The 13,869-nt window shown below is 36.1% G+C and overlaps 1 protein-coding gene across 1 annotated transcript in view; it reads right to left on the bottom strand.

The window, feature by feature from the left end:
• Nucleotides 1–2,960: 2,960 nt before the first annotated feature.
• LOC120635394 overlaps nt 2,961–13,869 on the bottom strand; it is a 64,482-nt gene continuing 53,573 nt past the window's right edge. Inside the window, exons 24-29 of the mRNA XM_039906402.1 lie at nt 12,777–13,007; nt 11,452–11,562; nt 9,250–9,376; nt 8,381–8,495; nt 7,815–7,928; nt 2,961–3,276 (exon numbers count right to left, since the gene is read on the bottom strand). Coding sequence (XP_039762336.1) covers nt 3,123–3,276; nt 7,815–7,928; nt 8,381–8,495; nt 9,250–9,376; nt 11,452–11,562; nt 12,777–13,007 — 852 coding nt within the window. The 3' untranslated portion in view covers nt 2,961–3,122. The remainder of the gene's footprint in view (nt 3,277–7,814; nt 7,929–8,380; nt 8,496–9,249; nt 9,377–11,451; nt 11,563–12,776; nt 13,008–13,869) is intronic.

The following is a 13,869-nucleotide window of genomic DNA, read 5'->3' as shown; positions in this document are numbered from 1 at the left end:
TGTTGCGGTCGGTTAGCTTAATCTTACAAAGGGTTAGTTTAACACGGCTAAGTGAAACTGTGTTTTTATGCTTAAACAAAAATAGGGCAGTAAGTCTGTAAAAATGGGGTCAGGCAAGGGTCTACATATTGGCTTGTGAAGCGTCCAGCCCGTTCTATCGGAAGCACATGCAATACAGCATATGAAATTGTATTAGTACGCATAACTAAAAATAGAAGGTAAAATGCTTTTTATCAGCGCCCTCAGCCTATCCTCCTCCTCGCCCTCCCTTTGAGTGTTCACCGGTGGAACGCCACCGGTGAACACTCAAAGGGAGAGGAAATAAGAGTATTGACCCGCCATGCTGCCCCAATACGTATTGGTGGGGCTAACCGATTATTAATGATAATAACCCTAAACTTATTTACCCTAAATTTACTTAGGTTCTCAGAACTTTTAAAATTTAAATTAAAAAATAAATTTATCTCATGTAGGCTTTATATTCTAATTACGCATATAACTTAGAAAAGTTAGAGGTGGGAGCTGGGATTCGAATGACTCGTTGATGTCGTCTGTCCGGTAATTCTTTACACCCCCTGCCCCGCCGTTGCCATAACCGCTGTCAGAACCAGGAATAGCGGGGTCGCCGGGTACTGTGGTAGGTCTTTACTTCCCAAGCCAAGGTTATGCCAATAATCACCACGCTTGGCATGCGGGTTGGTGATCGCAGTGCTGGTCCTTTCGAACCGGTAACTCTGCTGCCCGTTACCAGTCAGTTGGTTTTAGACCAGCTGGACAAAGAATGGTTATACTACCGTTGGTCGGTCTTCAGAGCCTCGCTGGTAAGTCAGCGGGTCCACCACGGGCAGGTTAGGTTGACGGTTGGTAAGGGGGACTGGTACGTGTATCCTTACACCCCAGGTACCCGTAACTACGTGGAAAATAAATTTGAAACCGTAGCCCGGGACAGTCATTTACGATTGACAATGTTAATTGAAAAAGTGTCTGTCTTTTTGTTAGCTATGTTTTGCGCAATTTTAACCGATCTTAATGAAGTTTGGCACAGTGAAAATGTGGTAGATTCCCGGGACGGTCATTTGCGATTGACAATGTTAATTGAAAAAGTGTCCCTGTTTGTTCGTTTGGTTTGCTCAACCGATTCTGATGAAGCACAGAGATAGCACGCTAAAGTTTTATTGTATTTCGGAAAAGCACAAAGATGCAGTATTTGCATAGTTGTTACATTTAGGTGGAAAATAAACTATATCTACGGCATTTTATAACCTTGCCCCTTGCCAAATAGCACGATTAGAAGTAATCGGGTTTAGATTGCGCGGTACTTAGAATTTGTACGAATTGCGAAACGTTCATGTCGCCTTTCCTAGGGCATGTCCCTTTCCGGCAGTTTGGGCCCCCTCGGGGCGCGTGTGAAATGACATACGTACTCCTGGCATCCGCAACAAAATCTTTCTTTCTTTTCTTTCTTTTCATATGCCTGTCTCCGTACGGTCTCGTGTTCGGTCTGAACCGTCCACTGTATGTACAATATTGAGTCGTTCAGAAATAAAAATGCAATAAATTAAAAATATTAAATTTATTTACATTACTTATACAAAATTGCTTATTTAATATGTTTATTAATTTTATTATCTATACATATTTTGTATTTAACAGAACCATGACATACTGACTGAGAAATAAAGCACAGTTTAAATCGCTAAAGACAAAGCTGTAAAATATAACTTCGAAGCTAATAAAACTAAACAAAAGTCCGGTAATTATAAAAATAAAAAAATAAATATACAACAACAATACACACATCGCCATCTAGCCCCAAAGTAAGCGTAGCTTGTGTTATGGGTACTAAGATGAGTGATGAATTTTTTATGAATAATATACATAATATTACTTATAATGTACAAAAAAACACAAAGCCACTGAAAAGCATTCATCACACAAACACTTTTCAGTCGTGGGAATCGACCCCACAGCCTTGACTCAAAAAGCAGCGTCGCTACCCACTGTATTACTTGTATTTCTTGTAGAATTAACACGCAAACAATATATTACGTTTTAGTGTAAAGTATATTTTTGATAGAGCTATGAGTATCTCTACGCGATCAAATCAAGAGTTATGATATCCGTTAAAGAACTATAAGAATTACTAACATAGCTCATCAAGTCGCGAAGCCGAAGTGGCTAAGGGCGGGTTACAAAGTTTTGAACCGATAGACGTTAGGGTCCCTCGACCCCAACGGTGGACAGAAGATTTCCAACGAGTCGCTCGGACCTGCTGAAAACAAGCAGCCCAAGACTGTGGACCTTGGAACTACAAAAAATCTATGCCCATGCGTAAAGTGGAAGTCGATCCTTTGATATGATGATAATATTTTAAAAAATATAAAAACAAACATTAAAAACATACCTATAATTATTATTCATTTTAACACACTTGAGATTTTTAATATTATTAAAACCAAGTTTACTCTAGAAAGTAACGAAACAATTGTTCAAATGAATTCTAAATTCATAATTCATTGATTTTATGTAAGCTTTTGAAACGACTCTTGCTGAGTTTCCCCAAAGCTTCAAAAAAACTCAGCAATTGCTCTTTCCCAACAATTTACAATATAACGTTCATTTTTCATGTCAAAATTGGCACGTTTAGAAAATTTATTATGACAAAATAAGTACTATAGCTTTAAAGTTTTTGTTTTTCATTTTTGTTTTAATTACATTATTATTATTTTTTCTTTTTTTTTGTATCATAATTGCTTGCTAGGTACTTACTCCTAAGCAATTGTGGTTAATGTTATCGTGTTATATGTATAACTAAGTTGTGTAAACTTCATTGGTCTATGTGATACAAAATACGGCATTACTTTTATGTATAATTATACTGTTTGTTTCCCTTGAAAAGCTAATAAATAAAAAATAAATAAATAAAATTTTAATAGGACTTTAAATAAAAAATAGTGCCTGGAAATTATTTTTCGGAAAAGTAAAAAGAAAACGCTGAAATGCCTAAGGAATTACGGATTTCTTATATTCGCTAATTGTAAAGCATAAAGAAAGTTTGACTCTACAAATATATACTCGTAAATCTGTTCTTAGCGATTATGATGCAACTTTACCAACAGCATTCAACAGGTCTGTGATTTTTGCTCGACGCACTCGCCGCAAACCGTATGTGTGTAAAACGATGGCAGTAGGATAACAGTTTCATTGAATCTCTTATAAACTATAATTCCTGAAGATTCCGATATGAACTTCACTCCATCTCCGATCGGGACCTCTCTGTAAGAGACCAATAATAAAAGTTAAAATACAACTCTCCTGTGGATCTATGACATAAGCGGTATATCTATATATATATAAATGTTATGTTGGTTTGTGTACGCTTCAATAACTCAAAAGTTCTGCACAGATGGAACTGAAATATTAGCATGATATACAATACGCATCTATACATATAAAATGTTTTGTTGGTTTGTGTACGCTTCAAAACCCAAAAAGTTCTGCACCGATCGAACTGAAATATAAGCATGATATACAATACGCATCTATATATATAAAATGTTTTGTTGGTTTGTGTACGCTTCAAAAACTCAAAAAGTTCTGCACCGATCTGGCTGAAATTTTAGCATGATATATAATACGCATAAAGGATTGTTTTCATCTATTCTTCTCAACCATTCAATCACAATGTGCCTCAGCGAAACGTGGCAGGTTACAGCTAGTTATTCGTAAAATTATTCATCAGTCATCTTAGTACCCATAACACAAGCTACGCTTAATTTGGGGCTAGATGGCGATGTGTGTATTGTCGTAGTGTATTTATTAATATTATTTATTTATTTTTGAAGGCCGATTGGCGCTCTGGACAGCCACCCTGCTTTCTGAGTCCAAGGCTGTGGGTTCCTTTCCCACAACTGAAAAATCATTGTGTGATGAACATGAATGTGTTTCAGTGTCTGGGTGTTTATCTGTATATTATACTTTTTTTTTGTTTTTACCTACACTTGGAGGAAATATCAATTTTATAAATTTAAAATGCATATAAAAATTTTCGGAACCGACAGGATTTGAACCTGCGACTCTCCGGCAATCGCGGCCTGAGCGCTTTCTCCAATTAAGCTACGGCTCTCCTACCGAAAATATTTATATGTTTGATAAATTTATAAAAAATAAGTTATTATGTACCTATATTATTCATGAAAATATTCATCAGTCATCTTAGTACCCACAACACAAGCTACGCTTACTTGGGGGCTAGATGCCATCGCTACGAGAATTCGTAGTATATCAATTAATTTATACCTACTACGAGTATATCCTTGTCCTCCTACTTTGTTTTTTATTCAACTAAAATATCTAAATAAACTAAATCAACACGATATGATATTAGTAGGTACTTCATATGCGAGTGTGGTCTTTGCTCAGTGTTCCGGAAAACCGGATCAAAGCATTTTCTTGCACCCGTTTAACGTCGAGCTAAACCTCTAATACAACACTTGAATGAATTCGGTCCTCTTACAGTGTTTATGCTGATACCTATATTATATATAGGCAAGCTTTCATCTATCGTGTAGGCGTAAATTGAAATAAAATCGTGTAATTTGACGGCCGACTGGCGCAGCGGGCAGCGACCCTGCTTTCTGAGTCCAAGGCCGTGGGTTCGATTCCTAAAACTGGACAATATTTGTATGATGAACATGAATGTTTTCAGTGTCTGGGTGTTTATTTATATATTTTAAGTATTTATGTATGTTATTTATAAAAAATATTCATCAGTTATCTTAGTACTCATAACACAAGCTACGCACTTTGGGACTAGACAGCGATGTGTGTATTGTCGTAGTATATTTATTATTATTATTATTTATTTATTATTAGGGCTGCATCAATAATTAGGGCTTTAATGATGGATATTTTTATGAATAACTACTTGTACCCTGCCACGCTTCGCTGTGGCACATTTTTATGGAATGGTTGAGAAATGGGAAACAAAACAAAGAATACATTACAATAAATAAGTTTAATTTTGCAATATTTGTGGATAACCAAATTTTTGTCCCGGTATAATAGGATTTTTCTGTAAGCTTACGTGTCACCGCTTCTACCATAGCCAATGAGATACTTTAATACTTAAATAAACAGCATTCGATAATGAATCCATCATTAATAAGTTTATTTCTCGTAACCTCATAAAACATGCCCGGCAAAGCTCAAATACGCAAACAGGCCGCCCTTACTCACACATACCTATTAACTTACTGTGCCACACACGCACACGCACACACACAAACGCACGTATCGACAAACACATACACTGATAGTGTAGAAGAATAAAAAACAACATAACTAATTTCGCCAAAGTTTGTCTGGGAGAAATCGCTTTAGCGATAAGACCGCCTTTGCACACCTAAACCAGTTTTTTATTATTTTTCATTTTTCAATATCATTCTCCTTGTATATTGTTTTTGTGTGTGTAATAAGGAATTTTATAATAATTATTAAAAAAAAAACCTTCGCCAAGAGCTTGCTCTAAAGTACGGTCTCCTGGATCAGAGGCCGCAGTACACAAGTACACACCGGTGCCGGTACTCGAGCGCGACAGTGTCCGACAGCGGTATATTATTACCGACACGACGATCATAGCTAGTAAGCCAGATATTGTGATTATGGAAACAGTCTAGGGTGTTTTTGGTTGACATCACGATTCCGAGAACGACGAGAACCTCGTGAGAGCTGAGACCGAGAAAAAACGTAAATATCTTGATTTAGCTCACGAGGTTACCGCCATGTGGCACGTGGAGTCCACTGAAATTGTCCTTGAAGTTATATCTAAATAGTTTAATCCCAGTTGGCCTAGCACACCATCTAAGCCAACTGGGTTTCCGTAGCAATTCACTGGCAGCCAAGATGCAGAAAGTGGTGTTGCTGGACTCGGCTAGGATATTCCGCTGATTTTTAAGCCTGTCGCCCTGACCCCCGGCCGTCTGGTCTCCTCCGCCCGGTGCAAAGTTATGCTAGCACATTCACTCCTTCTATCTGTTCTCGATTATGCGGATGCAAGCTTTCTTAATCTGACGGAGGATCAGCTTAATAAACTAAGCGTCTTCAAAATCTTGCTATTCGGTTCATATTTCGCCAAATCAAATCAAATCCTTTTATTTGCATAAAACATTGTAGGTATACATGTTTAGTCATAATATATGACATGCAAATCTTAATTTAAACAAATTCATTTATGTAATAATTAATAAAACATCAAAATAAATAAAATCAAAATAATCGGCTGAATATAATAAAATTTCATTAATTTTACTGTATGGAACAATAAACATGGAATGACTTGACATTCCAACTAAACTAATAATTATATTTTATTATCCAAGAACTCCTTTACCGAGTAATAGCATTTATCAACCAACCAGTCACGTAATTTCGCCTTCACAAATATGACCATGTTTCCGAATTTCGACAAAAACTCAAGTGGCTTCCTATTCGTCGTCGCCGGGATATGCGTTTACTTTCACTTCTGTAATGTGTGTTATTTCATCTAAAAACTCCCTCGTATTTAAAAGAGAAGTTCACTTTTCTTGGTGAGCAATCTGATTTAAGATCGTGCCGTGTGCTGACGCTGTGTATGCCTTGTCATAGGACAAAATTTTATAAGCGTTCGTTTAGCGTACGAGCTGTGGAATTGTGGAATGCGCTTCCATTGAGCATACGATGATCCAAATCACTGGCAATATTAGTTAAGGCCCATTATATTGTTAACGACTAATAATAGCATGTATATACTTACTCATTTATTGTATGTGAAAGTATTTAAAAATGTAAGTGTTGTTATTATATATATAAATTTATTTTTATATTTATTTATTAATTATATTATTTACTTTTTATCTATTTGTGTACACTATTTTATGTATTAGCATGTAGTTATTCGCATGTATGTATTTTAATATTTGTACCACCAGCAGTCTATTCTCCTCTTCTTTTTTTTCCTAATTCAAAGGTTGCCTGGCAGAGATCGCTATTAAGCGATAAGCCGCCTTTGTACTACTACTTCTCTCTATATGTTTCTGTTTTTGTTATATTTTATACTAGCTATCCCCGCGAATTTCATTTCGCCTTAGTATATTTTACCTCTCAATGTCTTTATAAAGTACAATACATAAAACTCATCTTACTCCGGAATCTCTCTATAGGTCACATCAACAGTTTTACGATTAGGTATAGACAACTTGACGTGCGCTGTCAATTGTGTTTTGTTACTAATGAACGGCTAGATAATTGTTTTGATTTTAAATTAAAAAAAAAAATTGTATTTTTATACTTATTCTCCTATTCCGGATTAACAGGAATCAAAGAAATCAAAAATAATGAAAATCGGTCCATCCGTTCTCAAGTTATAAATGGTGTAACTAACACGACTTTGTTTTATAGATGTAGAATATAGATATATATATAAGGACTGTCGAACGGGATAAACAGTATCCTATGTCCGTCTCCTGGCCCTAAGCTACCCACCTACCAATTTTCAGCCATATCTGTACAGCCGTTCTTGAGTTATAAGTAGTGTAACTAACACGACTTTCTTTTATATATATAGATATGTTAATGTTGTGGTATACAAATAAAGAGTTTAATAATAATAAAAATATGTATTTATGTAATGTATATTTAAGTGAATTAATCTCTATGTATCTAAGTATATATTAATGTTGTTTTGGCTCATTTTATGTATTCATTTTGTACACGGGCGTGAGAGTGAATCTCGGATAATAATAATATTTTATACTCTAATAAGTATGTATACTCACGGAAAACCAATATCAGTAGTTGCGACATCAGAATTGACGCGTTTTGTTGTATTCCGGTCGCCCTCGTACATCTTCATGCCTCCATCTTGTTGTCGTAAGATGACAAAGCTGGAACTGAACAGGCGAATAGAAAATTTTCAAAATTTGTTGAGATTACTACACTTGTGATGAAAACATTTTTTTCGAATAACTGAAAAAACCAAGTGAGGCAAATTTGAATGTTTTTGTTGTTTACTATCGTAATGGATTACCCGAACTGTGAAGATATCGCCACCGCGATGTATCTGTCGCATTTGATGTAGGTCTAAGAAAGACCTGATTAAATTAAAAACAAAAAAATTTCAAGTAGGCCCAGTTTATAAGCACTTTTGAAACGACAAGTCAGTCTGTTTGTTGTGACTCTACCACCAGTTCGGTAGGCAGATTCCACCGAGAAGAGCCGTAAAGAAACTTTGCAGATTGCTCTTTTTCAACATCATTATACAGTTTACAATAAGGTTTCCCAGGAATGTGACGCTAATAAGCTGATGATGGTGATGAGAAATATGGAGCCGAAAAAAAAATACCTAGGAGCTTCCGAGCAATCAGCGAGTACTAGGCTCTCAGCGCATTGTAGAGGTAGCAGCTGTTCCACACTCCCTGATAAAGTCTGCACAGTCCCTCCGTGAAGTCTGCATTCACCTGCCATAGAACAAAATTTGCAAATTACTTTAATTACGAGAACTTTAGGCGAAGATAAGTTTAGCCACGATAAAATAGTAAATTATGAAACAAGTGTGGTAAATTGAAATTTACACTCGAGGCTTTATAATAATAGTTTAAACTAGTATTTATAAGTTCACTGGTATTATACGTCTTAGTGTACGTCAGTTATATATTTTAAAAATGGTACTTAGAGTTCATCAGTCAATTAAATTCACTGAAGATTATAAAATTCTACGACGTTTGACGTCGGGTCTTTAAGGTCCCGTTGCCAAGAATGAAGTCGAGCTTTGCTTAACGTTTCAGTCCATTTATAGACTCCTTTATTTATAATAAAGTTACCAGTATTTGTGACATTAAACATTGTTCCGTAAAACAGGCAAAAGCAAAAATTGTTTCCTGCCTTGCTACCTTAACCTATGATTCAACAGAAAAACTTTCTTGTGTCTAGCGTAATATCATACAAAATGCAACTTTATCAATAATTAGAGTGTATTTACGAATTGTTTAATCGACTGTAATTCGAGTGAAAACATAAATTTAAGCTGTTAAATTGTAAATAGGCACCCACGGAACAGGAATACCTAGTGTGGGTACCATCGGTAACATGGAATCTGTAAATGTTGTTTTTGATAATAAATATTTTTTCATTTTTAATTATGTATGACATAATTGTAACCATAGAATTGTTTTAGTAGTTCCTCTTGAAAAGAATCATTAACGAAATACTTACGGTAGAAGCCGAATCTTTTCATCAGCTGCATAGCCGTCCAGCTGTCCAGAAGCCACGCGTAGTTCTCCGAGTCGAACTGTATTTCCACCCCTCGGTTTAAGCTGATTGAAGCTATGCCGTTCTTCTCCTGTAAATGTTGTTAGTTATAATAATTACTAGTTATTGCACGCGGAGAAGCTCGACTTTACATTCGGGGGGCCGAGTTCGAGTCCCAGCACCTCTAACTTTTCTAAGCTATATGCATTTTGCAAAATAATCCCTATTCACGAGACAACTGAATTAGCATTGTTAAATGAGGTATATTTCACAGAAAACTTACAAAAAGTCCAAAAGTCTTAGTCAGTACGAAGATGTGAAAAACTAAAACTAACTAAATATAATTATCTGTATGGTAAAAGATTGCTATACGTTATACCTTACTTAATTAACCAGCTTCCTAAAGAGCTTAGGGAAGTTATAACGAAGAAAAATATTAAGTACAAACTTAAACAACATTATATAGATCTTATAACAAACAAATATGTTTAATGACAAAATATGAGAAAAAATTAAAAACAGCGTGTACATGTATAGTGAAGGAATATGAACGCACTTCGTTCCTACCTATACTGAGTTATATCAATTAAGGAACGTAAACAAAAGGTTTTTACATTTATCATTGTCGACCTACCCGCATTCTAAATGGTAATGTGAATAAGTATCGATTTTGTAGCATTAATTGTGAATGTTAATATATTAATCTATTAGAAAAGCAAAAATTTGTCAACGGCTGGGTGTACGGAAAAAATCTTTTGAGTTTATGCTTACACCTTTAAATTAAGACCTGTGATGTACGAGTATATTATGTGTAATGAGTTAATAAATAAAAAATAAATTTATAGTAACTAAAATATCACTTGCTTCAACGGTTAAGGAAAACATTGTAAGGAAACCTGCATGCCTGAGAGTTCTACATAATGTAGTACAGTACAGTATTTATATTTGTACAGTATTTATGTATGATTGAGTATATAATAGTTTATACTTTTATATTTATTTATTATATTTTTCTTATTTGTGCAATTTTGGTTATGTATTTGTATTTAGCTATTTGAATGTAGGTTTATAATAATTTTACACAACCTGTCCGCTCTCGCTCATCTTGTCCTAATCCAAAGGTTGCCTGGCAGAGATCGCTAAGCTAAATAGGCGATAAGGCCGCCTTTTTTATTCTACTTCTGTCTTTGTATTTCTATTGTTTTTTTTATTTTCCTAACTTCATAGTGGTGTACAAATAAAGAGTTAAATAAATAATAATATAATGTGACAAGCAATTAATCCAATCCAATTATTACTATAAATAATAAATAAATAAATAATGAAAATAAACATTTACATTCCTATTCCTGTGTCGTGAGTGCCTATTTACATTTTTACAGTTGAGTTTATGTTGTGTCCGATTGACAGACGATTCAAGAATTCGTACGATTAAACAATCTACTCGTATCTCCACTCCTAATTTCAGACAAACTGGTTCAGTTATTTTTGCGTGTAAGAATAACATACATCCCAGGATGGGATATAATTAGATAGAATAAAAACATTTCTAAATTTAAGAAAAAATGTGACTGCAATGATTTAAACATTAGAAGTAAGAATAAACTTACCGTGCAATATAGTAGGTTACATAAAATTCATAATTCGTTTAAAGGAAATGGCATACAATTCTACAATAAACTACCCATTGAGATCTTGGAGATGTCTCTTAAGAAGTTCAAAGTTTGTATTAAACTTAAGCTTATAGAAAAGTCCTATTATAGTATAAAGGACTACATAATCGATAAAAAAGCTTGGGTGTGTATTATTGCTCTAACCAGGTTGCTCTTCTAATAATTTTAAATGACATTGTGAGATGGTGATAACAAAAAAAAAACACCCGGCTAAGTTTGTTGTGGGCTTCTTCTTAGACCAGGACGCGTTTGGAACCCTCGTAGCTTTAGTTTTAAGTTTACGAATATGGTTATCGCCATCATCTCACTACCGTGTAATTCTTATGTACGCGTCAAAAGTGCCACCTATCTGGGCCTACTTGAATATAGATATTTTTGACTTTGACTTTGAATAGGATTGGATTGGATAGGAAGTAGGATATAACTTTGTTTTACCCTTATTTTTCTGAAGGAAAAAATCCACGATGACAATCTAAGAGTATGAAATATACACCTTAATAATGGCGGTGGTATCAATTGTGTCCTTCTCGAAGCTTCCCAGCAACTGAGCCACTGGGGTCCCGACACCGATGCCCAGCACTGGGAGTAGATCAAACTGGTGCAGCTGAAACAAAATGTAAAATTAGTTTATCTTATTATATACTAGCTGTTGCCCGCGAATTCGTCTGCGTTTGATTTTAATTTTTGATGTGGCATTAAATTTAGTTGTAGATCTAAAAAACTTTAAAGTATTCAGTATCGCTAAGCCTTAAATAAGGGGTTTGCTGCCGTCCGCTGAGGAGTTCTGTCTTCTATCTGCAACCACAGTTTGGACAAAATTAAACACGTATAACCTCTATAGTAATAATTAATTAAATCGTTTATAATTTGTCGGAGTTATGGTGTAAAATCGTCAAAAACTCATCTCCTCTCCCAAAGGAACCGAGCTTAATGTCGGGATAAAAAGTAATCTATATTACTTCCAACACTTCCAAGAATATGTGTACAAAGTTTCATGAGGATCGGTTCAGCAGTTTTTTCGTGAAAGCGTGACAAACAAACTTACATTGACATTTATAATATAATACTTGGAGTACTTAGTCGTACAAAGTCCGTTATAGCCTAGTGGTTAGGGTGTGGTCTTGGCCTTCGAGGGATCGAGTTCGAACCCCGGTAGGCACCTTTTATCATCATTATCACCATCATATTAATCCATTACCGGCCCACTATAGGGTGGACACTGTAGCAGGAGACTCGGGTCTCCTGCTACAGTGTCCACCACGCTGGCCCAGTGCGGATTGGTGGACTCCACACACCTTTGAGAACATTATGGAGAACTCGCCGGCATGCAGGTTTCATCACGGTGCTCGAGTTCACTTTCGGTGGGCCGAGTTCGAATCCCAGCACGCACCTCTAACTTTTCTAAGTGATGTGCGTTTTAAGCAATTAAAATATCACTTGCTTCAACGGTGAAAGAAAACATCGTGAGGAAACCTGCATGCCTGAGAGTTCTAACAAATGTTCTCAAAGGTGTGTGGAGTCCACCAATCGAGGAGTTTTATCACATTTTGGTGGAATGTGTCCGAAGCGAAGTAGAAAGACTCTCCTTCGCTCACTTTAATCTTGACTTGCGGGAACTGGGGGTATGGTAACACTGTTTCGGCGCATCCATTACCTAAGGAGGCCAAAAAACTTTATGACATATGTAAAGTGTCCATGGATATCCTTACGAAGCTCCGATGAGGGTGGCATTTGAACTAACCCTCCGTAAATATTAAGAGAAAAAAAACAGTTGCTCTCAAGCAACCTTGTCATAGAGAAATAAAAAGTACCATGTACCTTCTCCCCTTTTATCTTCACTTCAACATATCTCTCCACATCTCCGTTGATACTCTTGGGTGTGCCCCTGTACTCCAGGATGATCTTGCTGACGTTTCCCTCGGTGTAGCAGCTGTGGAAGTCAGCTGTCGACTGGTATGTCACAGACGAACGACCCTCGTACGAGGCCGGGTGTAGCGCGATATCCTGGTCTGCGTGGGCGTGACTGATGTCGTTCTCGAAATAACAGAGCTGGAAAAATCGAGAAAAATGGACCATGTAACCAAGCTAGATTTGCTACAAATGGAAACAAGGAAAACCTGTAAAGTTTAGTGAATTTGCTTAGTGATATTTGCACACAGCGTGCTGGATTAGGGCTTAAACAATTCTCATTGTGCGAGGAGACCAGTACTCTGAAATGGACCGGTAATGGGTTGATATGACCGTTGATATTAATTACCGGTTGATATCTTGGGGATGTCACTAAAGAAGTTCAAAGTTTGTATCAAGCGAAAGCTTATAGAAAAGTCCTATTATAGTATAAAGGATTACGTATACGATAAAAAAGCTTGGGTGTAAACAATTGCTCTAACCAGGTTGCTTCTTAAATATTTTCTAATGACAATGTGAGATGGTGATAACAAAAAGAACACCCGGCTAAGTTTGTTGTGGGCTTCTTCTTAGACCAGGGCGCGATTGGAACCCTCGTAGCTTTAGTTTTAAGTTTACGATTGTAGTTATCTCCATCACTACTCACTGCTATGTACACATTTTGTATATAATAACGCATCAAAAGTGCCATCTATGTGCCTATTTGAATAAAGAAATATTTGATTTGATTTGATTTGATTTATGATAAAGTGTTATCCGAGCAAGAAACATGCATGCCTAAGAGTTCTCTATAACGTTTTCAATTGTGAAGTCTAGCAATCCGCAGTGCGGTAGACTACGGCCTGAAAACTTCTCATCCGTGTTCTGTAGTAGGCCGATAAGTGATTGATATGATTAAGTGATATCTAAGCAAGAATCATGCATGCCTAAGAGTCCTCCATAACGTTCGAAATGTAATGTACGCATCAAAAGTGCCTACTTGAACAAAGATATATTTGGCTTT

This window comes from Pararge aegeria, chromosome 26 (assembly GCF_905163445.1).
Source record: "Pararge aegeria chromosome 26, ilParAegt1.1, whole genome shotgun sequence".
Taxonomy (NCBI): domain Eukaryota; kingdom Metazoa; phylum Arthropoda; class Insecta; order Lepidoptera; family Nymphalidae; genus Pararge; species Pararge aegeria.
This window is presented reverse-complemented; position numbering and strand designations above follow the sequence as displayed.